This window comes from Cricetulus griseus, chromosome 7, assembly GCF_003668045.3.
Source record: "Cricetulus griseus strain 17A/GY chromosome 7, alternate assembly CriGri-PICRH-1.0, whole genome shotgun sequence".
In the NCBI taxonomy this organism is placed as follows: Eukaryota; Metazoa; Chordata; class Mammalia; order Rodentia; family Cricetidae; genus Cricetulus; species Cricetulus griseus.
In genome coordinates, this window is record NC_048600.1 from 64,057,456 (window position 1) to 64,082,107 (window position 24,652).

General features: G+C 51.9%; 1 protein-coding gene across 1 annotated transcript in view; it reads left to right on the forward strand.

The window, feature by feature from the left end:
• The first annotated feature begins 2,992 nt into the window (after positions 1-2,992).
• Flt4 (fms related receptor tyrosine kinase 4) overlaps positions 2,993-24,652 on the forward strand; it is a 34,114-nt gene continuing 12,454 nt past the window's right edge. Inside the window, exons 1-24 of the mRNA XM_035448107.1 lie at positions 2,993-2,998; positions 3,266-3,335; positions 9,746-9,842; positions 10,328-10,572; positions 10,807-10,919; positions 11,010-11,172; positions 11,375-11,514; positions 11,804-11,972; positions 12,254-12,371; positions 15,935-16,089; positions 16,182-16,344; positions 17,521-17,647; positions 18,688-18,796; positions 19,628-19,990; positions 20,265-20,411; positions 20,512-20,643; positions 20,781-20,887; positions 21,188-21,323; positions 21,806-21,910; positions 22,234-22,347; positions 22,548-22,636; positions 22,767-22,917; positions 23,279-23,373; positions 23,752-23,874. Of these exons, the coding sequence (XP_035303998.1) occupies positions 2,993-2,998; positions 3,266-3,335; positions 9,746-9,842; positions 10,328-10,572; positions 10,807-10,919; positions 11,010-11,172; positions 11,375-11,514; positions 11,804-11,972; positions 12,254-12,371; positions 15,935-16,089; positions 16,182-16,344; positions 17,521-17,647; positions 18,688-18,796; positions 19,628-19,990; positions 20,265-20,411; positions 20,512-20,643; positions 20,781-20,887; positions 21,188-21,323; positions 21,806-21,910; positions 22,234-22,347; positions 22,548-22,636; positions 22,767-22,917; positions 23,279-23,373; positions 23,752-23,874 (3,237 nt within the window). The remainder of the gene's footprint in view (positions 2,999-3,265; positions 3,336-9,745; positions 9,843-10,327; positions 10,573-10,806; positions 10,920-11,009; positions 11,173-11,374; positions 11,515-11,803; positions 11,973-12,253; positions 12,372-15,934; positions 16,090-16,181; positions 16,345-17,520; positions 17,648-18,687; positions 18,797-19,627; positions 19,991-20,264; positions 20,412-20,511; positions 20,644-20,780; positions 20,888-21,187; positions 21,324-21,805; positions 21,911-22,233; positions 22,348-22,547; positions 22,637-22,766; positions 22,918-23,278; positions 23,374-23,751; positions 23,875-24,652) is intronic.

Genomic DNA, 24,652 nt, shown 5'->3' on the forward strand with positions numbered 1-24,652 from the left:
AGGAGTAAATTGGTTACAAGAAAGTGACAGTTATCTGGTCCCAGATGACATAGAGACAAAATTGATAAGGGGCAAGCAGAGCACATAGGACAGCATTGGTGAGGGAGGCTGTTGGACTCCTAAGTGTCTGATCCCTCAGACATTGTCACTTTGATGTCCTCAGCATGTCCCCAAACAGTGCTGGGGATTATATTTCCCTCAGGTCTAGCTCTGGTCCGAGGTGCACTTTGGCCGGTACTACCTCCCTCCCCTCTGCATGTGCCCATGTGCCCGTATCTTACATAGTGTCCCCCAAAGCCAGCCATGGGTTAATCATTCAAAAAGTACATTTCATCTCGCAGGAACACTCTGAGGCTGCCACAATGAAGACAAATGAAAGCCCCCAATCTTGAACTAAAGAATTGTCAAGTGTGAGAAATCAAACTTTCCAAGAAGCTGCAAATGAGTGTGGGGACCCTGTGAAGGGAGCCTTAGGGAGGGGCGGGGGTATTGGGCTAATACATCAGAGTAGAGGAAGAGATTGTTACACAAAGATGACACAGGGGAAGATAGCATCTCTGGGGCTGGAGAGGGACAGTATGGGTGACTGGGAAGCCAAGAGCACCCATATTGCACCCAGCAATAGGGAGTCATGAGATAGTTTCATCTGGAAAGGGAGTTGTGTTCCAGAAAGATCCTCTGGCCATTGAAAAGATGAGAATATGCTGGTCCAGGGCTGGTGCCCTAATCTAATCCAGACAGCATAGTGGACAGGAGGGAGGATGGAGAGGTCAGCCCTACAGGCGTCTGAACTCTGAGTGTAAAATTCAATGTCAGCATAAGGGGAGGAGGGATCGGGACCTGGTGTTCCTGTCACGCTATCTTTGGTGTCCTCTTCCTGGTCTACAAAGCCTACTTCAGCTCTGAGAACAGGTGTGGTATAGAGACCCATTAGCTGTAGGAGATGTACAGTTACTAACAACTGGTAGAATGACCATCACTGGGCCACCAGCCTAAGCAGAGGATGAGTAGTGAGGCCACAGTTGACGGGAGAAAGCTGGTTCTCTCTCATAAACTGCAGAAGTACAAGTAACACAGACATCCGTGAAAGTTGACATAATCCTGTCCCCAATGGAAATCATGACTAGCTATGAAATTTCAGGGAAGTGCCTCAGCTTCCCCTTTGTACAATGGTGATAACTGTACCTAACTGGCACAGGGAGCATAGAAATTGGAATATAGTGTGTGAGCAGTGTGGTGCCGCACTGGTACTCAGAAAGTGCTAAATACGCATTTGCTTTTTATTGTTGTAACAGGATGTATTGGTATAAGCAGAATTTGGGGGTCAGAGTGTGTGAACATTTATTATTGCTGTGTGAGCCACTGCTTCTTCACATCCTTGCCAACCCCAGGAAGTGTGGGCTTTCAGTTCTTGTTCATCAGATGAGTGGACGCTCATGTGTTCCCAGGCTCCTGTGTGTCCTGCTGCTGTTAGACGTGGCCTGGGGCAGATGGCTGAGGGTCCCACTAGGACAGAAATGCAGGAGAGCTGTCAGGGAGGGTTGGGGAGCATAGAACAGGGTTGATGTCCCAAGGTATGCCGTTGTCCAGAGGACAGGGTGTATCCAGTAAGCAGGGCTCACCCACATCATACTCTCTGTCTCTCTCCCATCCACCTGATTTTCAAAGTTACCATGTGGACCAGTGCAAACTGCAGATGAGCTCACACAAATACCCTCCCTGGCCCCTATTGAGCAAGGCCCCCTCCCTGTGTGCTCCAACTCAACACAGAATGACTGGCAGGCACAGCAACCATAAGCCAAGCACTCAGCAGTCAGATGGTAACAATGAGTCAGTCACTATTTATTCTAAACTTGTAGTGTTTCTGGGCATGTATTTTGATATTTGTGGTCTGCCACTCAGTAATCTTAAGAGGAATCCACATCTCACAGGGAGACAATATGGAGCTTGGAGAAGGGAAGTGAAATCTGGTCCAGGCTGTTGTGGTAAAGAACCAGCCAGCTCCAAGCATACCCAATACAGCACCTTCTAGCCCTGGCAGCTTCAGTCTTACAGGTGGGGAATGGGAGACTGATGGCAACTTGACCCTTGATCTCAGAAGGCAAAAATGTCAGCCAGCTCAGGATGGAATATTCCTGCCAGGTGTCTGCAGTGCCAGGGTGAGCACAGGGGCAGCCCTGAGAACAGTGTCTAGAACCTGAGCTCCAGGCAGCCAGATATGCCCCATTACATTCCACCACAGCTTGTCAGTGGTCAACAGCCTGGCCATCTCTGTCCTCCTGGGCATACCTGCATCAGAGAATGCATGTCACTCTGACATGGACAAACCTGTTTTCCAAGTCAGCCAGGGGCAGAGATCCTGATATCGGCCCGTGTCAGTCATACTGGACCTGAGGACATATATCCACAGCTCCATATGGCCTATGGGAGCCAGGGACAGGGCTATGAAGCAGCGATGTCCCTCTGTACTTAGAAGCAAGCTAAAGGCCAAGGAGGCTGCTGGGCATCGAGGAGTCAGGCCAGTGCTCAGAGTGACAAGAGAGAGAGGGCAGAGGTTTGTGGAGGAGCATCAAAGGGTGCCCATTGGTACCAAACTCCATCATACCAACGTTCCTTGGCTGTATCCCAGGAACTGTGCAGCAGCTCTCCCAAATCCCTCAAACTCCAAAAGCCCCTGCAAAGAAGACCAACACTTTTCACACTCTGAAGTCCTAGGGTAGCTCCTGGCACATTCATCAAGTAAATGACTGTCCCCTCCCTTGGCTCCAGGCTTCTTTGTCTCATAGCCCTTTCTATAGAAATCCTAAGCATTCTTCATATTTTCTCAGCATCCTCTCTCTGGTCCCGCCTGGGTAGAACTCGGGGATATACCCAGCCCAGGGACAACCATGGTAGAGGAAGAATCCACAATAGCTCTCAGCAGTTCTTGTGTTTCATTGAGTTTCTCCTGTCCCTCTGGGCAGGTGCTTTTGAAAACGTGTCTTGACCAGGGATGGAGGTACATGCTGTAATCACAGCATCTGGGAGGCTGAGGCAAGAAGATAGAGAATTTAAGACTAGACTTGGCTACATGAAACCCTGTCTGAAAAGGAAGGGGAGGGAGTGGTTGGTGATTTAAAAGGATTTGCTGGTCATAAACTGGGCTGTGAAAGTAAAGAAATAGATGAACAGAAAGCAGAAAAAGAGAATGAGGGGGATGCTGTCAGCTCAGGACCACAAGGCTTCCTGCATAGGCTTTCCTATGAGGGGGTCTCTAAGTCTTTAGGTGAGGGCTTCAGAGGAAGGGAAAGCACTAGTTTCTGGCCAGAGGATCTTTGCCTGCCTTGGGCTCCAAAGCAGGATGGCCCTAGGCTCAGCCAGATTTGAGCTACCTTAAAACTATAACCTGCTACCTCAATCTCCTCTGTCTCCTCATTACTGACTGGATTCAGGGTCCTCTTCTCCCTCTAAGGCTGTTGTGAGTACTAAGTGAGATGCAGATAGACACGCCAGCTGCCCATTTGCCTGGCCAGTGCCCAGCACTTATCTGCTAGAAGATTTCCGTACCACCTGCTTGACCCTCAGCTAGATGCCAGCTTTGCCCTGGGAGTGGCTGCACTACAGTCTCTTGAGCCTGACGCCAGGGTCTCCATGACTCAAGGCTGGAGGGTGCCCCCAGGACTGCTGACAGCACAGAGAAGAGGAGGTATGCACTCTGGCCTTACTGACCCCTGTCTGGCGTCTGCCTCTACTGCTCTGCTGCAGCCTTGGGGGCCAGGGACCTGCTGGCCAGGGAGGAAGAAGCCAGTTCCCGAGTCAGGAACAGGAAGGCAGGGGGAGCGCAGCAGAGGCCAGGATGACAGTGCTTCCTGCTGCGGGAAAGGAAGGACAGCAGAGACTGACAACAGCCAAGCAGGAAGGATGCACCCTTTTCAGGGTTGCATGTGGGGGTTGGGTAGCCACAGAGCCTCTGGACACAGCAGTCCTCAGGCCTAAATGGGCTGAGTAATCTGGGGCTCTCTTACCCCTTCAAACCTGGAAGCACCTCTTGCAAAAGAGCAGCAAGGTCCTACATAGTTCCAGCCCCAAAAGAATAAAGCTGAGATCTGTTTAGCCATCTTCCATCCACCCATCCACCCACCCACCCACCCACCCACCCATCCATCCACCCATCCACTCTTTCATCCATCCATCCATCCATCTACCCATCCACCCTTCCATTTATCCATCCACCCATCCATCCTTCCATCTACACACCCATCTATTCACCCTTTCAACTATGCTTTTCAATCAATGTACCAGGCCATCTATCCATCAACCTGTCCACCCTTCCATTTATCAGTTCACCCACTCATCTATTCCTACAACAAACCATGTCCTTCCATCCATGTACCATCCATCCAATCATCTGTCCATCTACTCACCCATCTACCCTCACTTTTGCCTGTCTGTCTGTTCATCCATCTGTCCTTCTATTCACCCATCCTTCCATCTACCCATCCACTTAGTCATTCAGCAAGTGTTTATTTTGCCAGGTGCTGAACTAGGCATGGGAGGGATAGAAAGGAGAATTATCTTGTTCCTTACCCATTGAAACTTATTTCAAATGGAGGACCATGGAAAGCAGGGACAAACAGATGTTCACAATTTGTCATAAGCAAGCACAGGACTGAAATGGAACCCGAAGAAGGAACTTGGGTTTTGTCACATCTAAGCTGTGACCTGGAGATAAGCAGAGCATGAAGAGAAAACTTGTGTAGAGGACAGACATAGCCCTAAGGTAGGAATGAGCCTGGCACACTGCTGAACAGCATGGTGGTTGGAGGATGTGGGTGTGAGGCAGGAATGAGGTGTGAGTGTGTGTGTGCAAAGGTGAGCAGGCGCCAGGCCTCCGTTAGGAGTTTGGATTTCCCCCAAAAGGCAGTATGAAATCACAGAAAAGATTCAAGGGCATGTGTGATGTGGCTTCATTGTGATACACACACACACACACACACACACACACACACACACACACACACACACACACCAGAATATGTTATATTATAAAGTATATTTTATATTACATTTAATATATGTCATTTTTATGTGTAAGGGTGTTTTGTACCACTTGCATGCCTGGTATCCACAGAAGGCAGAAGAAGGTATCAGATCTCCTAGAACTGGAGCTGTGGATGGCTGTGAGCCAACACGTGGGTGCTGGGAATCAAACCCAGTACTCTGGAAGAATAGCCAGTGCTCTTGATCACTGAGCCATCTCTCCAGTCCCTCATTGTATGCATTTTTAATATTACTAACATATGCATGGAGGAAATCTTGAGAAAGACAAGAGCATGCCCAGGAGACCACTTTGAGGCAAATGTAGCTGGCAGCCTCCCAGAAGGTGAGCACAGACCACATATGTAATGCATGGGATCTACCAGGCATTATGGTATATGAAGTAAAAAAAATAAATAAAAGGAGGTGGCCATCCATGATGATTCCCATTTGGAGACATTGAGACTCTAGAAAAAAGGAGCCTTTGACAGGGATAGAGGAGTCTGAGTCTGGCCTTTAGATAAGGAACATGGAAGTTGGAGTGTCTGTGGAGCCAAATCCAATGTGCATCTGGACACCTTTAGCTGAGTTGAGAGAATGGTCTGAGCTGAAGATAAAGATTTTTTTTAATTATCTGGAGAGTAAAAGCAGGCAGCGGCAGACAGAGGAGACTAAAGAATACGAGGAGAAGGTGAAGTCAGGGGAGCCACCAAGTGTCCTGAGTGACCACTGGATCTGAGGTATGGGACTCCTAAGTGGTGGGGCTTCTCCCCAGAAATGCACAAGAGGGTGTGAGGGGGAGCTTTGGCCACAAAGGAGAATATAGAAAGGAACAGTAGCCAGAAGCAAGTGGAGAATTGCTTCGCTGTTTCTTGTATGAAGGTGGGAGGTGTTCCCATAGACAAAGACTGGTGATCATAAGAGAAAGGAATTATCTGTGACATTTGGGTCTAGGGACTTAGAGTTTGGAGCACACCAGTGAGTGTGGTTTGAGAGCAGAAGTTCCAGAAGCCCTTCCGTAAGGCGGGTGTGGCTTCCGATGAAGGACAGTAAAGCATTCCGTCTGGTGTCTTGTTTGTGAATGCTGAGAGTGGGGGGAGGAAGGAATATTCTGGAAATATTAATCTGCTTGCTCTGCAAAAAGTAAAATCAATGGGACATGACCAGTGTGAGGGGCTTCACCTAGCAGGGTTGAGTTTCTCTGGAATGTGGTATCTTGGCTTGGAAGAGAGGACAATCAGAGTGATGGGCTATGGACAGGGGCAGAGCAAGGAGAGGAGATGGAGCGATGGATGTTTTTGATGAAGACAAGAATTTATTAATGGTGAATAAGAACACCTGAGCAAGAAAGAAAAGAGGAAGTAAAACAAAGGAAACCTAGGGTAACAGGCATTCGGGATGGCGTGGTTACTGGTGGTGACCACATCCAGGGTGTGCCCCTGGAAGCCAGTGGCTGAGGGGGAGAGGAGGAGAGGATCTCAAAGCTGAGGGGGGGGTGGGTGAGTCATCCTGTGGATGTTGAAGTCATGGAGAATGGCATGAGTTGGGGTGGGGAGGAGGATGGTGAGCCAGGAGCTATAGCCCACAGAGAATGAAAGGAAGTGAGCAGGAGAGAAGCCGATGACAGCTTTAGTGGAGAGAACATGGTACCATCAAAAGCATGAGCCTCCAGGGGTGGCTACAGGGAGGGGAAATGGCCAAAAGGCATTCTCCATCTGGAATATGGGGTGGGGAGGAGAACCCAACGGAGGAAGCGGTGTCCTCACTCAGGTTTCACATAAGCAAGAGGAAACAGGATAGATAATCTTAATTAGGATGAGTTCCTACTCTGGGGATACAGTATGGATGGGGAAGCAGCTCCTTCGGGCTCTATTCTTTCCTTCCATCTATCTACCTGCATTCTCCATTCATCCATCCATTCATCCACTCATCAATCTATGTACACCATCCGTCTATCGGCCTAATCTCCCACCCATCCCATTTATTCACCTGATGACCCATCATGTGTCTTATCTCTTTCCATCTGTTACCCACCAACCACTCTTTGGTCCATCTTCTGAATCTTTGCTTAGAGGAAGATGAAAGCTGCAATTCAGGCTAATTACTATTCTAACAGCAGGAGCCCTGAGGAAGACAAGGCGGAAGCCTGAATGATGATGACCACTCCCTAGGGAAGGGGCATATTGAACTCAACTAAAGAGGGATATCCCCAGAAGGGAAGGAAATGGGAATGTCCTAGACTGCAAGACAAACTAGCTGCAATGCCTGTGCCTCTTAGGAGATGAAGCCAGAGGGACAAGGAATAGCCAGCAATTTGGCTGCTCCTCTACTGTCTCAGAAGCTTACATAAAAAAAAAAAAAAAACCACCAAAGAAAGCTGAGCTTCCAGTTAACCACAGTCCTGCAACTGGCAATTGCCAGGAGTGTGCACAGATGTACACTCCCAATTTCACTGGGGAAATGTCCTCTCTCCGAAATGGGGTTGAGGTAGATGGGCACTGGCCATGGAAGCTCTCTTCATACACCACATGTCACCTTCACCCTGACCTCCATCAGGGGCCATCAGTAGGGAACAGTTCTCTCACTCCCACAGCTCAGTGGGACATGCCCAGCACACCACCTCCTTCTGTAGCTCAGATTATAGACCACTGTCCACTCAGTCATCTACGTGTTTGCCCAGCTGTTTACCTAGCATGGCCTTATTCATTTTTCAGTGCTTAGCAAGGGGGAAAAAACTACTTCAAAGCCTAGCTCCACAAAGACCCTCTTGGGATTCCTTCAAGCCCTGAAGTTGAGCCTTCTGCAAGCTCTCTCCCCAGCACAGTAGATGTCTCCTCAGACTCAGACCCAGCTGACATGCATAGAAGGTCAGGTACCCACTCGTTTAGAGAGCAATCTGCGGAGTCCAGACCCTACTCGCCTAAGAACCTAGAAAGCTGTGTCCCAAGGCCAGGGCTGCTGGTCTGCCTGTCAAGAGCTGAGCACAAAAGGAAGGCCTTGGCAGCAGTCACAGCAGCTGGCAAACAGGCAAGCAGCTACCTTCACAGGACAGAACTTCAGTCCAGTGGAGGCCTCAGTTTCCCTGACTGCACCATGGGACTAGATACTTAATAAGGTCCCAAGCAAATTTGACTGGGAGGTGATGGGGATAGAAGAGAGAAAATAGTTCCAAATTGTAACCAGAAGGGAGGGACCAGCAGGTATTGACTGGTGGCCCTGCTGTCTGCGTGATGCTGAAATGAGACCATGGTGTGTGGAGTGTGTTTTCCTGGCATCGTACCACTGGGTCAGGTGACTTGTCGTCAGGGTGTGTGGAACCATCCATAGTGGGATGCTCCAGGCTCTCTTCTCCCTCCCAACTAGCTATAAGGCAGGAATCTGGGATACAGAACCAGCTGAGGAACCAAACAGTCTGAGTTGCTGCTCCAAACCCCAAGGGCCTGTAGGACTAAAAGGGGCTAAGGGCAGGAGAGTGGGCCTTGACCACCATCCCTGGAGGACAGGGAATGGGGGGAGGGACAGGACACAGCCCTGGGCCTCTAGCCACACAGTCCTCCCTTCCTGTTGTCTCAGGATGATCCTGGCAGGATACATCTGCCGAAGTTCCAGGGCCAGATCTCCCCCAGGCCATGCTCCCCACTGCCCCCATCAGGAATTCACTCCCTCAAGTGCGTGTATATGCAATGGAGAACCTGTCAGAGATACATAACCATGCACACTTGCGCACACATCACTCAGAGATATGCGTATCAAGACACCCAGGCCCACAGACACAAATGGATGTGTTTACACAGAAGACGCCACTTGTACACATGTGCAGACACACGTATGTGCATGTCACATACACATCCTCCTAAAAGATGGATTATGGGTACAGAACTGTGTGAGCCACAGAGGTGGGATCCTGTAGAGCAGAGAGCCCTCACCTAATCAGCGTAGCCATTGAAGGCAGAAGGTGGGTTTGCAGGCCAAAGCAGGTTCATTTGCATATCCAGAGAGGAGCACCATGGGAAGGCCTGAGGATGTGGAAGAGACCTGGGCAGGCAAAACCCAGAGGAAGCTCAGATGGGCAGAGTGGAGAGAAGCTGGCAGAGCCTAGAAACCGTGAAGAAAGGAACCTGGGAGAGGGCAAGGTCATGGGCTGAGCATGGGCCTAAGATACATGAACCCCTCATTAGCAGTAGGTATGGATGTCGGATTCAGGACAGAGTGGGATCTCAGACAAAACTGGGGGGTTTCCTCACTCTTCCCCAGTTCTCTGCTACCCCCATCCCATAGGAGGAGACCTGGAGGTTCCTCCTCTTCCTGCTTCCTGCTAGCAGCTTAGCTCATTTAGGGTCAGTTTCCCTGACTGCACCATGGGACTAGATACTTAATAAGGTCCCAAGCAAATTTGACTGGGAGGTTTTAGGGTCAGAGGTCAGGGCAGCAGTCAAAGTTAGTTGGGATTGGACTCCATTTGTGGACAGAGACAGGGCTTTGATGAGGACCAGTGGCCTTGACCAGAGTGAGGGACAGTTTGTGGTGGAGATTGACAGTTGTTGTGGAACCTTTGGGTTGATGCTGTAGTCAGAATACCCTGGGGAGACAAGGCTATGCTGACTGAAAGCCACTCGGCTAACCCTGCCTTGGGGAAACATCCCAGAAGGCCCAACTGTGCCTGGACAGTGTGGGAGCTGTCACGTGAACCCATGATGTAGCACCCCTGTAACCTTGTCTTTCACCCCAGATTTGGCAAATGGCTACTCCATGACCCCTCCAACCTTGAACATCACAGAGGAGTCATATGTCATTGACACCGGGGACAGCCTATCGATATCCTGCAGGTATGGCTCCTCCCGACCTGGCAGTCAGTCCATGAAGCCTTCCCTAGACTGGGACAAGAGGCGGCTGGCTGAAGAACCACAAGGCCCCTTTTCCACTGAACATAGGCCTAGAGATGTGGTCTCCAAGAAGCCCTCAGAAAGGCACCCTGCACTCATCCAGCCTCCCCTAAAACCTCTTCCAGGTCACCTACATCCATCCTCAGCCACCTGTCACTAGCCTCTGAGGTCCCAGAGCCTCCTCACAGTACCAGCTATTGGAGAAGGCTTGTGTTACTAGCCTGCCCATTTATAACTCCAAGAATTGTGCAGGGAGCCAAGGGCTGAGGGAGTGGATCTGTGGAATATACCCCAAGCCTGGGTTGCCATTCTCTGGGAAGAGATAATGATGGGCAAAGCTCTTAGCACTCCAGGGAGGCTCCTTGGAGACTAGAGCTCTAGGCTAAAACTGGGGCGGAGAAATCCTTACTTCTGCTATCCTCTGCTAGGGGGCAGCACCCCCTTGAGTGGACCTGGCCAGGGGCCCAAGAGGTACTGACCACAGGTGGGAAGGACGGTGAGGAGACACAGGCTGTGCAAGACTGTGAAGGCACAGAAGCTAAGCCCTACTGCAAGGTGCTGCTGCTGGCCCAGACTCACGCCAACAACACGGGCAGCTACCACTGCTACTACAAGTACATCAAGGCCAGAATTGAGGGCACCACAGCTGCCAGCACCTATGTGTTTGTAAGAGGTGAGGCAGGGTCCTGGAGGGAGTAGCTGGTGCCTATGCACTGCCTCCAGCCTGCTGACGCCAGGCTGGCAGGAGTGAATATGGGGCTGTACTGTGTGTGCTCCACACAGAAGCAGGAGACTAAAGCTTCACCACCCTGGCCCATGAGGCTCCCCTAAACTTCCCTCACCCCAGCCCTAGCCAGAGTCACCCTGGGCCACATGGCCTTACCCAACTCCTACTCCATCTCCTCAGACTTTGAACAGCCCTTCATCAACAAACCGGATACGCTCCTGGTCAACAGGAAGGACTCAATGTGGGTGCCCTGCTTGGTGTCCGTCCCCGGCCTCAACATCACACTGCGATCGGTACTGTTTCCTTCCCTAACCTCACCCCAGGTTCTCACCCTCCTGTGCCATCCCTGGGAAAGGCAGCTGACAGTTACTATGTCCCTCCAGCAAAGTTCAGTGCTGCACCCTGATGGGCAGGAGGTGCTATGGGATGACCGCCGGGGCATGCGGGTACCCACAACACTGCTGCGTGATGCCCTGTACCTGCAATGCGAGACCACCTGGGGTGACCAGGACTTCCTTTCCAATCCCTTCCTCGTGCACATCACAGGTAAGGGTGGCCACTTCCATCTCATCCCAGTCACCACTCAGCACACCAGAACAGGGCAGGCGTACTGTAACTCTGTGTCACTAGTTCCCAGTGGCAGGGCTGTCCGTAACACAGGTGGTCTTATTACCCACTGCTCTGCACTCTGTGTGTGTTGAGTGTGAGGAATGAGAAGTGTGGGAGGTGACACTGTGTGTGTCACCAGGCAATGAGCTCTATGACATCCAGCTGTTCCCCAAGAAGTCACTGGAGCTGTTGGTTGGAGAGAAGCTGGTTTTGAACTGCACGGTGTGGGCTGAGTTCAACTCAGGTGTCACCTTCGACTGGGATTATCCAGGGAAGCAGGTAAGGTCAGCGGCTCTGCCAGGTAGCTTCTTCCCACTGTCCTGTCCTCAGCACCACCCCTAGGACTCACCATGCCCATGCTACCTGTACCTGGCCCATACTGGGCCCCTGTGTGGAGGAGATACAGACTCAGGAACCCAAATGTGATAGGGAAGTTTTCCATCCCAAAGCCAACTCAGGCTGGGCATCCAGAGCTACTTATGTTTGGGCAGGGGTGTGTGCCTTTGCTGGGTTGGATCTGCCCCTGCCTGCCTGCCTGCTGATCCTGGGCTTCCCCTGGGTGTGGCAGGCAGAGCGGGGTAAGTGGGTACCTGAGCGGCGTTCCCAGCAGACTCACACAGAACTCTCCAGCATCCTGACCATCCACAATGTCAGCCAGCATGACCTGGGTCCCTACGTGTGTGAGGCCAACAATGGCATCCAGCGGTTCCGGGAAAGCACAGAGGTCATTGTGCATGGTATGACCTGAGAGACTGAGGTCATTGTGCCCAGCATGGGGTGGGATGGGTCTAGAATCATGGAGCCTGGAGAACAAGGGTCCTTGTGCAGTGTGGGTCAGAGGTCATGATGCACCTGAGCCGCAGGGGCCAGCCAAAAGGAAGGAAGGGCTGTGAGGGGAAGCCCTGCCCAGCTTCTACCAGCTGGACAGCCAGGCAAGCTCCAGTCTGCAGGGGAAGGCTGGGAAGCCTGGTGGATGGTACTCAGCCCCACATTTACACTCTTACCTCCTGTTTGGCAGAAAAGCCCTTCATCAGTGTCGAGTGGCTCAAGGGACCCATCCTGGAAGCCACCGCCGGTGACGAGTTGGTGAAGCTGCCTGTGAAGCTGGCAGCATATCCCCCACCAGAGTTCCAATGGTAACATCCTGGGCCCCCTCCCCTTGCTGCCCTGCCAGGCTTAACACAAGGACCAGCCAAAAAGTGAAAAGAACATGTCCTTCCACATTAGATCATTAGCCCTGGGTCTCAGAAGGGGCTCGGTCCCTGCCCATCAGGCCCTGCATACCCTGAAACCCAGGTGGAACCCTTACAGAACAGGACCCCTAAAGGGAAAGCACATATTCAGCTAGAAGGAAGGATCACCTAGGAGTTGCTAAACTTCAAAATGTTTAAATACCAGGTTCTGATATGTAGAATGCAATGGACAGTATGGGGTTTTATGTACCTGCTTCCTGCATTCCCCCAGACTTCTCCAAGTCCTGGCCAACTGGATCTCCTCACTTAGCAAACTCAGAGCCTGCCCTGTAGTAGCTTGTTCCCTGGGCTCCTTCCTATAAGAGTTCCTCTCTGAGGACTTTTCTGACTCACAAATTTGAGATGTCTTGAGACTGATAAACTGTTATGGAGCCTGGCTCTGAGATGCATGGTAGTGAGAGGCCTGCAGGAGAACTGAGAGCTAGGCTTTCCCTACAGTGTGTGCCCAGGGCACAGGAAAGGACCCTCAGTGATGGCTGCATCCTTCTAGATGCTCCCCAGGAGACTACAGCATCCTCCCAATCCTCCCTTACACTCTGAGCTAAGGCCTTGATTCAATCATGATAGATCCTACTGCAGCCTCTGTCTACATTGTACAGATACGGAAATGGGCCAAAAGAGAGACAAACATTCCCACCTGAGCCCCAGGGCTCCTGGGAGGAGTCCCTGTTTTGTCTTTTCTTGTCATTCCAGAGCAGCCCTGCCCTTCCAAGCTTGAGGCACCTCACACCTGGTAAGAGGTTCTCAGGACAAGCAGAGGCCCCAATGTCCTCAGCCAGGACCCACTAGCCATAGGCAAGAAGCTGGCTTCTGGGAAGGCTCAGGGTGTCCCAGTCATGCGCCTTATGGCCCTGAATCCTCCTCCATCTAAGGCCATAGCTTTGGGCCATGTAATACTACATGCCATAGTACCAGAAGCCTCAAGGGAAGGTCCAGAGGCACTGATGAAGTGAGGAGCATGTCTTGCATAAATGCAACTTTTAGAGTCTTCTGACCTCCAAGGCCAGCAGCACTGAGCCTGCTCTCAGTGTAGCTTTCCACAGGAACGAACGTCCCAGGGCACTTGTGTTCATCACAGTTCCACAGGTGACCACTGTTCAAGTGGCATAATGATGGAATTTCTAAGTCAGTGAATGATGGATGGTCCAGTAGACAGACAGACAGGCTGGGTATTTGGCCTAAGGTGCCCAGCAAGGTGCTGGCACTGTTTGAGTGAGCCTTTGAAATTCCTGCAAATATAACGCTCCAGTTTCCAGATGAAGACGTTGAGGCTTGGGACAGTTAAGGGATCTTTCCAGGGTCACACACCTGACAAACTAAAAAGCCTGGGGTACCAGAAGCCTTCTGCAACACAACAAGGCAGATAGCATGGCCTTGATTCTGTTCCTGTCCTACTTGCCCTGCTCTGTGATCCCAGGCAAGTCACATTCCTCTCTATGCCCTGTTTGCTGTCACAGTTGAGCATGGGAACCCTAAATCTGTATTACCTTAGGTCTTTACCTAGGAGACATGCCTTTTCAGGGCTGTAGAGTCATGGCTTAGCCTATCCAGAGGGGAGGGACCTTGGAGAACCAGCTCCAAGCCCAGGACTCAGGCTGCAGAAAAAGTACAGAGTATGAGGCATTTGCTTGCACATGCAGCAGAGGTCTGGAGTGATCACACATGCCCAGTGGGGCATTATGTAAACAGGATACAGTAATGAGTTGTCACTGTCCTCACTGAAACCCACAGCCCAGTGAGAGGAGAGTCAACCAACAGGTGGTGCACACCTTTAATCCCAGCACTCAGGAGGCAGAAGCAGGTGGATCTCTGCGAGTTCGAGGCCAGCTTGGTCTACAGAGAGAGTTCCAGGACAGCTAGGACTGTTACACAGAGAAATGCTGCCACTAAAAAGCCAACAAGAAAGAAAGAAAGAAAGAAAGAAAGAAAGAAAGAAAGAAAGAAAGAAAGAAAGAAAGAAAGAGAAAAAAGAAAAAACTCAGTATGCCAGATAGGAGTGTAACTGAGTGGCAGAGCACTGGCATGGGGTGTGGAGGTCCTAGGTTTGATGTAGAGGAGAAGGGAGGGAGGGAGGGAGAGAGGGAGGGAGGGAGAGAGGAAGGAAGAGAGGAAGGAAGGAAGGAAGGAAGGAAGGAAGGAAGGAAGGAAGGAAGGAAGGACAGGGAAGGCAGGGCCAGATGACAATCATCTTTGAAGAACCAGTACCCCAGCCCCAGTGAAGGAAGGAGAGAGCCATACAAGTTGCCATCTACAGAAAGACCATTCAAACTAATATAATAGTAAGCCAAAAGCCCTGTGAAGGCTCTGTGTCTGGAGAACTAACTCATGGAAGCATCCAGAGCCAGGTGTCAGAGAACCAGGCAATTGCCACTCCATGTGCTCGGTTGTGGCTGTCCCTTCACTCATCGTCTTGCACTGTGAGAAAGAGGAGGGGCCCACTGAGGACATTGTAGTCAATCTCTGATGCTCAAGGCCAGCAGATGTGGAGGGATGTCATGGGATGAATTAGCAAACTGCCTTCCTCGTCCCTAGGCCAAGCTCACAGACAGGATGAAGAGAGGGTAGCTGCCCTAAGCAGAAACTGGTTGCTGGGTACTGGGGGGATATCAGAGAATTTAAGGGTGAGTCCAAAAGTGCCACCGCAGATCTCATAAAGATCAGTGACATTGCTGAGCTGGCCACATAAGTTATGACAATGGGTTGATTCGGCCTAGTCCAGAGCTTGTGTCTGCCTCTCCTGAGACCAGGGACTTCTGTCCACCCCATACTCCTGCTGCCCTCCTTGGTCTGGTGCAGGAGAGGCCTCTTGCTCTAGCCTGACCTATCAAGACAGACCACGTGGCCTTCTCTTCCCACATCTAGCTGTATTGTGGGCCCTTCATATATGTGTATTCTGCAGCCACAGAGCCAATGAACCTTGGATGGAAAAATATCTTTTCAAACGTGTAGCAAGCAGAAAGACAGTCTGGGCCTTTTGTGTTTGACACAGTCCCTGAGCATGTGAATATCACAGCCTTTTATGTAACACAGTGTCTTGAGTATCAGATGTCATCTCAAGATGATTTACAGTATATAGAGGGTTGTCTATAGCTTATTGCAAATTCTATAGATGTCATCTCAAGATGATTTACAGTATATAGAGGGTTGTCTATAGCTTATTGCAAATTCTATGCTACTTTACAGAAGGGACTTGAGCTTTGGGTATTTCTTGTTTTACTTTGTCTTGGTTTATTTATTTTTAATTAGCATATACAAAGTATAGGATTCATTATGGCATCCTCAGACAAAATTTGTTCTTGTTGATGTGATCAGGTATTTTAGATTGATCATTAAAGATTTTGGTGACCAACAGGAAACCGAGAACCCCTCTGATTGGGGGGCTTGCAAATGCCAACACAGAGCTGGCATGGGGTCCACAGAGCTTCTGAATTCCCTTCCTTTGCCAGGTTCAAGGACAGAAAGGCGGTGACTGGACGCCACAATCCACATGCTCTGGTGCTCAAAGAAGTGACTGAGGCCAGTGCTGGCATCTACACTCTCGCCCTGTGGAACTCTGCAGCTGGTCTGAGACAAAACATCAGCCTGGAGCTGGTGGTGAATGGTATAGACTGGAAGGATGGGAGAAGGGATGGTCCCAGGGTGTGTGGGGTGGCGATGAGAGCCAGCTGACTGGCTGTTTGCCTATGCCCTCAGTGCCTCCCCACATCCATGAAAAGGAAGCCTCCTCACCCAGTATCTACTCCCGCCACAGCCGCCAGACTCTCACCTGCACCGCCTATGGGGTACCCCAACCTCTCAGTGTCCAGTGGCACTGGAGGCCCTGGACACCGTGCAAGACATTCGCCCAGCGCAGCCTGTAAGTATGTTCCCCCACCACACCCTATTCTCCTCTTCTACACACAAAATCTTAGCTCATCCATGTCATCCATTTATAGGTGAGGAAACAGGACCAGAGAAGGGAGACAAATTTCCCAAGGTCAAAGCTGTAAGCAAGAGAGCCTGCCCAAATGCTGAGCCATGTTCCCTATACCCAGCTCAATGTCAAAAGGACAAGAGCTGAGTGGATGTGGTGGCACATGCCTGTATCCCAACACTTGGGAGGTAGAGGCAAGAGGATCAGGAATTGAAGGTCATCCTTGGCTACATAGTGAGCTCAAAGCCAGAATAACAGAAAACAAAATGGACAGGGGAACCTGGAAGGACATTCCGGGCAGAGACCAATTAGACATACAAAGAACAGGAGAGGAGGAGGGTGCCACATGAGCAGGAACTTTGAAGTCATTAGGGGAGCCAGTGAAGGGCATTCAGCAGGAGAATGACAAGTCAGATTTGCCATTTAGTGAAAGACTCTGTGGTCGGTCACATGCTAGAGAATGAACAGAAGCCAGGAACCTAGGCAGGAAAGGAGTCTAGCCCCACCTGCTGGCCCAGTAGCTGTGGCTCCAGAACAATCAGTGGGAAGCCTAGAAGTGACCTGTGGGCCTGGGAGAGCCTGACATATGCAAAGCTCTTAAGGGACTCTTGTGAACCACATGGCCTGCAGGTCACCCTGGTACCTCTATCTTTGCCCCTTCTAGTAAGCCACTATTATGCTCTGTGTCCAATGACACAGTGCTCCCTCCCCACTCTTCAGATAGGGGCAGACAAGATCTCCTCTTGCCCCCTTGCCTCATCTCAACAGAAGACTGAAGCACTGGGCATGCCTAGGAGGAGATGGGGTTCGTGGGGCTGAGTGTTGGCTGTGGTCCTCCTGGAAGCTGAGTGAGCACATCCAAGCTGGACTCTGGAGGAAGGCACACAGCAGTAGTAGGACAAAGCAGTGTTGTTTGAAGGAAGGATTGCAGGGCTGCAACAATGGTCCAGCCCCTCATTGCCCTTGTTCCCAGGCCTGAGGGCTGTCTCTTAGTCACTGTGGTGGGAGACAATGTCTGAGGATAGCAAAGGTGTAAACCCCCCTCACCCCACCCCCGCCACTTTAGGTCTTTCCTGTCCTTATTCCTGATCTACGCTTGTCCCTCTTGATCCTCGGCAGCCGGAGGCGGCAGCAGCGGGATGGCATGCCACAGTGCCGAGACTGGAGGGAGGTGACGACTCAAGATGCTGTGAACCCCATTGAAAGCCTGGACACCTGGACCGAGTTTGTGGAGGGGAAAAACAAGGTACAGACCACATGGAGAGAAAGCCCCAGGTGCAGAAAAGCTTTGACAATGAGAGTGGACTAAGAGGAGGGAGGCTAGGTGTGCTCCTTCTGCTTGGGCTCAGTTTCCACCTGACCTGCAGAGCTTGGGGAGCTGCAGCTGACAGCCAGGTGACTTTTCTGGCCTCTCTGGGCCCCAGCTTCCCTGCCTGCATGTGAGCCAGGCCTTCCCAGATAAGGAAACTGAGATCCAGGAGGAGAACCCAGCTGCCCACAAGTCCCAAGGCTGGAAGGGGATGGGGCTGGGGGCTGACTAGGTCTCCATAGAAGGCTGGTGAGCTGTTGACCAGGAGGGGGAGGGGGAGTGAACAAAGGCACCCACTTCCTACGGTCACTTCCTGTTTTCCTACACACCTCCAGAGCCTCTTCCTGTTCCAGGCCTGGCCAGGAAGTGCCCGGCTTGGGGTGGGGGTGGGGGTCTTTGGATGGTAGGCAGGGCCTATGGACTGCTCTTCTCTCCTACTTTTCAAATTTCCTACTCCCTGAGGGCAGAATTTTTCTAGAATCCTGGGATACCTCCATACACATACATATACACTCCTCCTCTACTACCCTGGACCTTGAAAAAATGTTATGTGCCTTTGGACTAACGTGGGCACATCACAAAGACCTTGAACAGGGACCAGATACTAACCTTACAATTAACATGTACAATTTAAAGAAGCTGGTCCTGTTGTGACTCATTACAGTCTGAATTTTAACTCTTGCTTAGAGAGTCCCAGTTGCCGAACTGGCTCTTGACCCCTCAACATAGCCACAATCTGAGACATAGCACAGATAAGTCCCTCTGCTCCGGCCAGCTGTCTACACATTGTTTCTTGGCTTTTCTGAGGTGACACCTGTCTACTGCCAAAGGACCTTGCCTTATCAGTTGTGCTGTCCCTAGACTTTGGCCACTGTCAGCCCAAACCTGTTTCCCCATTACTAGTGGGCACGATAGCCTCTTTGAAGAGGAGGAGGGTCTGGGTAGGCAATGGAGCCTTTTGCCTCTGTTCTGGGTAGACGGTGAGCAAGCTGGTCATCCAGGATGCCAACGTGTCAGCCATGTACAAGTGTGTTGTCTTCAACAAAGTGGGCCAGGACGAGCGTCTCATCTACTTCTACGTGACCAGTGAGTAAACAGGCTGTCTCCCAGGGAGTACCACTTCATCTAGATAGGCCTGGGTGCCAGGAATGAGCTTATGAGTTTCTGGTGATCGTGGGAGCACCCAGCCCATGGGACTACCACCACCATGACACAGAGTGGAAGAGAGAAATTTAGGGACGTTCAGCCTATAGACTGGGGCTGGTGCAGTGGGATGGAATGGCACCCTGTACCCCCAGCAAAGAGAAATCCTACCCTTTCTCAGTTTAGAGTACTGTGATTCGTGTGTGCATTTTGGAAAAATTCCCATCATTTACTCAGATTTTCAAAAGGGCTGGTGACCTCTAGAAAGAAGGGGTCACAGGAGGTGACACTTACTGGGTTCAGGAGTATGGATGAAGTCACCTGAAAGGGCAAGTGGAAATCGAGAGAATGGCGCTGGCAAAAGCTAAAGAAATCATTCCAAGGAAAAGCCAGGGTCAGGATGTAGTTAGTAGCAAAAGAGAATGAGGTCCACTGGGTCTGGTGATGAGAGTTTAAGAACCTGGAAGTGTGTGGACAGCTCCCTGATTGGACCATAGCTAGAAGAGTCCAAAAGGTAGGGATGCAAGAGGAGCTCAACCCTATGGGTGGGGCTGATTTCCAAAACGTAGGTGGCTCCTTTGACCAAGGAGGGGAAGAAAAAGGAGGGGAAGTGGGCTCTAGACAGTGTGAAAACCTGGATACACACTATGTACACCCTTGATTGAGAACTGATTGCGTTGCAAGGTCAATAGTGAAGAGAGAGACCCACACTATAGCTGGGGTAGGTGAGCAAACACGGAGATGGTGTCTCTCGGGTTCCTCTCTCCTCCCCAGCCATCCCGGACGGCTTCAGTATCGAATCAGAGCCTTCCGAGGATCCTTTAGAAGGCCAGTCCGTGCGCCTCAGCTGCCGGGCGGACAACTACACTTACGAGCATCTGCGCTGGTACCGGCTCAACCTTTCCACGCTACACGATGCTCAAGGGAACCCCCTATTGCTCGACTGCAAGAACGTGCACCTGTATGCCACGCCCCTAGAGGCCAACTTAGAGGAGGCGGAACCTGGGGCCCGCCACACCACCCTCAGCTTGAATATCCCCCGAGTGGCGCCTGAGCACGAGGGTGACTACGTGTGTGAGGTGCAGGATAGGCGCAGCCAGGACAAGCACTGCCACAAGAAGTACCTGTCCGTACAGGGTGAGGTGGGCGTGGCAAGCCAGAGAGGGCGGGGCCACGCTTCTCAGCATTTGCCTCTTCTACCTTTGCCACCTGGTCCAACAGAAGCCTGCAGCCCAACCTAGCCGTAGAAGTGCTCAATCCTTCGCATGCTCAGTCCCTCAGCGCCATACCACCCGTCTCACCCTTGCATCTGCCACTACCCCTTCCCTACTTCCAGCCCTGCAATGCACCATCCCGAGGTACCTTCTTAGTTTCTGCGCCCTCATTTAGTTCCCTCTCCACCCTGCCCCAGCCCTGGAAGCTCCTCGGCTCATGCAGAACTTGACCGACCTCCTGGTGAACGTGAGCGACTCTCTGGAAATGCGATGCCCGGTGGCCGGAGCGCATGTGCCCAGTATTGTGTGGTACAAAGATGAAAGAATCCTGGAGAAAGAGTCTGGTAGGGGAGGTAGCCTTAGATGACAGGCAGGGTCCGGAGGTCTGCATGGCTGATGTCCCTATACCAACCTGAGCTGGAACCTTCATCCTACCGCTTGCAGGAATCGACCTGGCAGACTCCAATCAGAGGTTGAGCATCCAGCGCGTGCGTGAGGAGGATGCGGGTCGTTATCTGTGCAGTGTGTGCAATGCTAAGGGCTGCGTGAATTCCTCTGCCAGTGTGGCAGTGGAAGGTGCGTCCCTGCCTGGCTCTGTTCAGCCCACCTCACACACCCAACTGTGGCCACTTAGTGAAGTGGTACCCAAGCACGAGGGGCCCTTCCTGTTGGGTACATCCTCCCTCTCACCCAGCCACTATCTATCCACACAGGCTCCGAAGATAAAGGCAGCATGGAGATTGTGATACTCATTGGCACTGGCGTCATCGCTGTCTTCTTCTGGGTCCTTCTCCTCCTCATCTTCTGTAACATGAAAAGGGTGAGGGTCTTCCCCCTGCCGAAGTTCTCTCCACCACCTAACGGGGTTTCCTGTTTCCCCATTCCATTCTCATCCCAGCAAACCCTTAAGATTCCCATCCTGGTTTACCTTTCAATGTCCTGCCCTGGGAATCTTCCCCACCCTTCCGCGCTGGGCTCCAAACCCAGCAGAGGTTGTCTGTTGGCCTGCCCCCCTCCTTGATTGAGAACTCAGAAGCAAGTGCCATTTGCCCTAGGCAAAATATATCCAAGCCACAGTGGTATGTCCAAATCAATGAGCTGTCTCCACCCCCACCCCCAGCCTGCCCACGCAGACATCAAGACGGGCTACCTGTCCATCATCATGGACCCCGGGGAGGTGCCTTTGGAGGAGCAGTGTGAATACCTGTCCTATGACGCCAGCCAGTGGGAGTTCCCCAGGGAAAGGTTACACCTCGGTGAGGCCAGCACCCAGCTTGCCCCACCCAGCACGCACTGCCTGGCAGAGACAGTGTCAGCTGCCATGGGGTCAAGCAGGCTGAAGTGACAGAAATCCTTCCATTCTTAGAACTTGTGCCAGGATGACCCTCCTGGTCCCCACCTGGCCTGACCAGTTCCAACTGGGCCTGAGTCCCCAGAACCACAGCCAGGGCTCCCAGTTCCCAGGCCCCCGGGGTCATTTCCTGCTGCTCTGAGCAGGGTGGACCTGTCCCACCTGCCTGGAGAGGATGCTGGGGCCTTCCTGTCTGTCTCTCCTCTGTTCTCCAGCTTTCCTTCTCTAAGACTCCACTCCCTATTCCCTTCCTGTTTGGCAGAGAGGCTTCCATTCTCCTCCTGCCCCAAGCTCTTGGGACAGGTCACCCCTGCTGTCCACCCTTCTCCATCCTCACCCCTCAACCCCTGTACAGCTCACCTGGAACTGGCCCCCCTGCCTCCACAGGGAGAGTGCTAGGCCACGGGGCTTTCGGGAAGGTCGTGGAAGCCTCAGCTTTTGGCATCAATAAAGGCAGCAGCTGTGACACCGTGGCCGTGAAGATGCTGAAAGGTGTGGGGCCTGGCGGGCAGAAGGGGTTGTGCAGCTAGAGGGAGGGCCAGGAGCTCTGGATGGGACAGTGATGCAAGAGCAAGAAAGAAAACACTCCGAGCTACAATCCCAGCCATGATTCGACAGAAAAGCATAGGGAATCAGACCCAAGCCTCTACCTCTGTAGGATCAGCAGCATGTGCTAGGGACCCAGCACAGCCGGCACTCGCAGCACCAGGGCTGAACATGCCTTTGCTAAGTTAATGTCTCTGGAGGGTTGAGCAATTTGGGAAATTATCAGGGCAGTTTTGGCATCGTGCTGTGCCCCCCTTTATCTCCTCCAGAGGGCGCTACTGCCAGCGAGCACCGTGCTCTGATGTCAGAGCTCAAGATCCTGATTCACATCGGTAACCACCTCAATGTGGTCAACCTCCTGGGGGCGTGCACCAAGCCCAATGGTATGGAAATGAGATACCCTGGGGAAAGGACCGGGCAGTGGGCGCTGGCACTCTCACTACGGGTGGGAGGAGCCATGCGGGTTCTGGGGTGGGCCCATGTTGGAACCTGGCAGGGTGTAGGAAGGATGGACCGTAGACACGCGGTGCCGCTGAGCTGCTGGCATCACCAAGTGCCTGGCTTCTGCTCCGCGGTGTCATAGGCCCCCTCATGGTAATCGTGGAATTTTGCAAGTACGGCAACCTCTCCAACTTCTTGCGTGCCAAACGGGAGGCGTTCAGCCCCTATGCGGTAAGTGGGCACACCAGCCTGTTGCTGGAGCGCAGTTACAGAGCGGGTGGGCAGCAGGGTTGGCTAGGGATGGAAGTCCCAGAAGCGGTTAAGAAGAGAAGCAGGCCAGCTTTGTACTTCGCTTTGGCAGGAGAAGTCTCCCGAGCAACGCAGGCGCTTCCGCGCGATGGTAGAAGGCGCCAAGGCTGACCGGAGGAGACCTGGAAGCAGCGACAGGGCCCTGTTCACTCGGCTCCTGATGGGCAAGGGAGGCGCACGGAGGGCTCCCCTTGTCCAAGAAGGTAAAAGCCCGGCTTCCTCTTGCCAGTGTCTATCTGGCCCAGTTACAGCCTCGCAATTGGCACCCAGGGATAACCTAGCCTGCCACCCTCGGTGCAGGGGCTTCAATGAGATTTAACTTGCCTATTACAGGATAAACAGCAATGCCTTGCAGACAGGGTCAGGGGTGGGGAATATAAAGCCAAATAGCAGGTGCAAAAGTGGGTGCCTCAGAGAGCATGAAGGTAACAGGTATAAACAGGGGGCATGGTGTCTGGGGTCTCCGGGGCCTGGCCAGGAGAGCCGCGGCCAGGGGTGAGTGAACAAATGTTAATTTTGGAGCTACTGTAGAAGCACCTCCTTAGCTCCCCTCCTTCTGTGCAGCTGAAGACCTATGGCTGAGCCCACTGACCATGGAAGACCTTGTCTGCTACAGTTTCCAGGTGGCCCGGGGAATGGAATTCCTGGCTTCCCGAAAGGTAGGTTCCCAGAACCCTATCAGGCCCTTTTCAGAGAAGGGTACACACCCTTGGTATAGATGTGCCTGGTCATAATTTTACTCCACAGTGGCCTTGGGATCAATTCAGATATGTCCCATTTTGGAGAAAACTCAGTCCAAAGCAAGGAATTCCCTGCTCCAGGTCTCGAGGCTAAGCCTTGGCCATGGAATTAGCATGTCTGAGTCCCTAACTCACTGCATTGTGGTCAATTCATGTGTTTTCTTCCATTAGTATCTCTCCAAATGAGCAAGATGCAGGCAAGGCAGGATATTCCCTAGGACACCTCTGAGCTCTAGGCTGAGATGTCACCCTGGGGGTTGAAGCTAAACTCATTGTAATCTCTCCTTTCACCCCTAGTGCATTCACAGAGACCTGGCTGCTCGGAACATCTTACTGTCAGAAAGTGACATAGTGAAGATCTGTGACTTTGGTCTTGCCCGGGACATCTACAAAGACCCTGACTATGTCCGAAAGGGCAGTGTGAGTGCAGACAACGAGGGGCAGAGGATTTGGGGTGGGTGTCCACTTGGTCTGCCAGGCTCCATGCCCAGCTACTGGAAGACTCACTGTTCCTAGGTGCTCACCAAGTGTGCTGGTTGTTTGTCTTATTGCTTTGATGAAATCAACTTGAGGAGGAGTTTATTTTGGTTGCAAGCTCCAGGGCATAGAGTATATCGTGGCATAGATGGCATAGGGTCAAGAACAGGAGGCTGCTGCTCATGTGGTGTCAGTCAGGAAGAAAAGAATGATATGTTTGTGCCCAGCTCAGCTTGGCTTCCTTCCACTCCTCGACGCATGTCTGGCTTCTCTCCTCTCCTCTTATTCAGCTTGAGACCCAAGCACACAGAATAGCACAGCCCATATTTAGGCTGGGTCTTCCCGTCTCAATTAGCCTATTTTAGGCAATCCTTCGTGGACAGGTCCAGACACAGTGGTGGGGCTACTGGCAGAGCTCAGAGAAGGATGCTTGAATGAGTGACCATAGCTGAGTAAGGGCTTATGCCAGGGAAAGGAAGAAAGATTGGTGGAGAGAGGAAAAGATCAGGGTGAGTCCAGGGTGTGGTATGATAGCCACCCTACCCAGAGTCATCACCCTGCAGATGGTTTTTGTCCTTCATGCTGACTCACAGGTGTGGGAAATCAATGCAGGTAGGGAATAGGTGTGCATTTCTGACCCCCCCCCAGAAGCTGTTAGAAGAAGGAACTAGGTTGGAAGCAGAGGCCAGTCTGGACGGGCTCCCAGATGAGGCTATAAGAT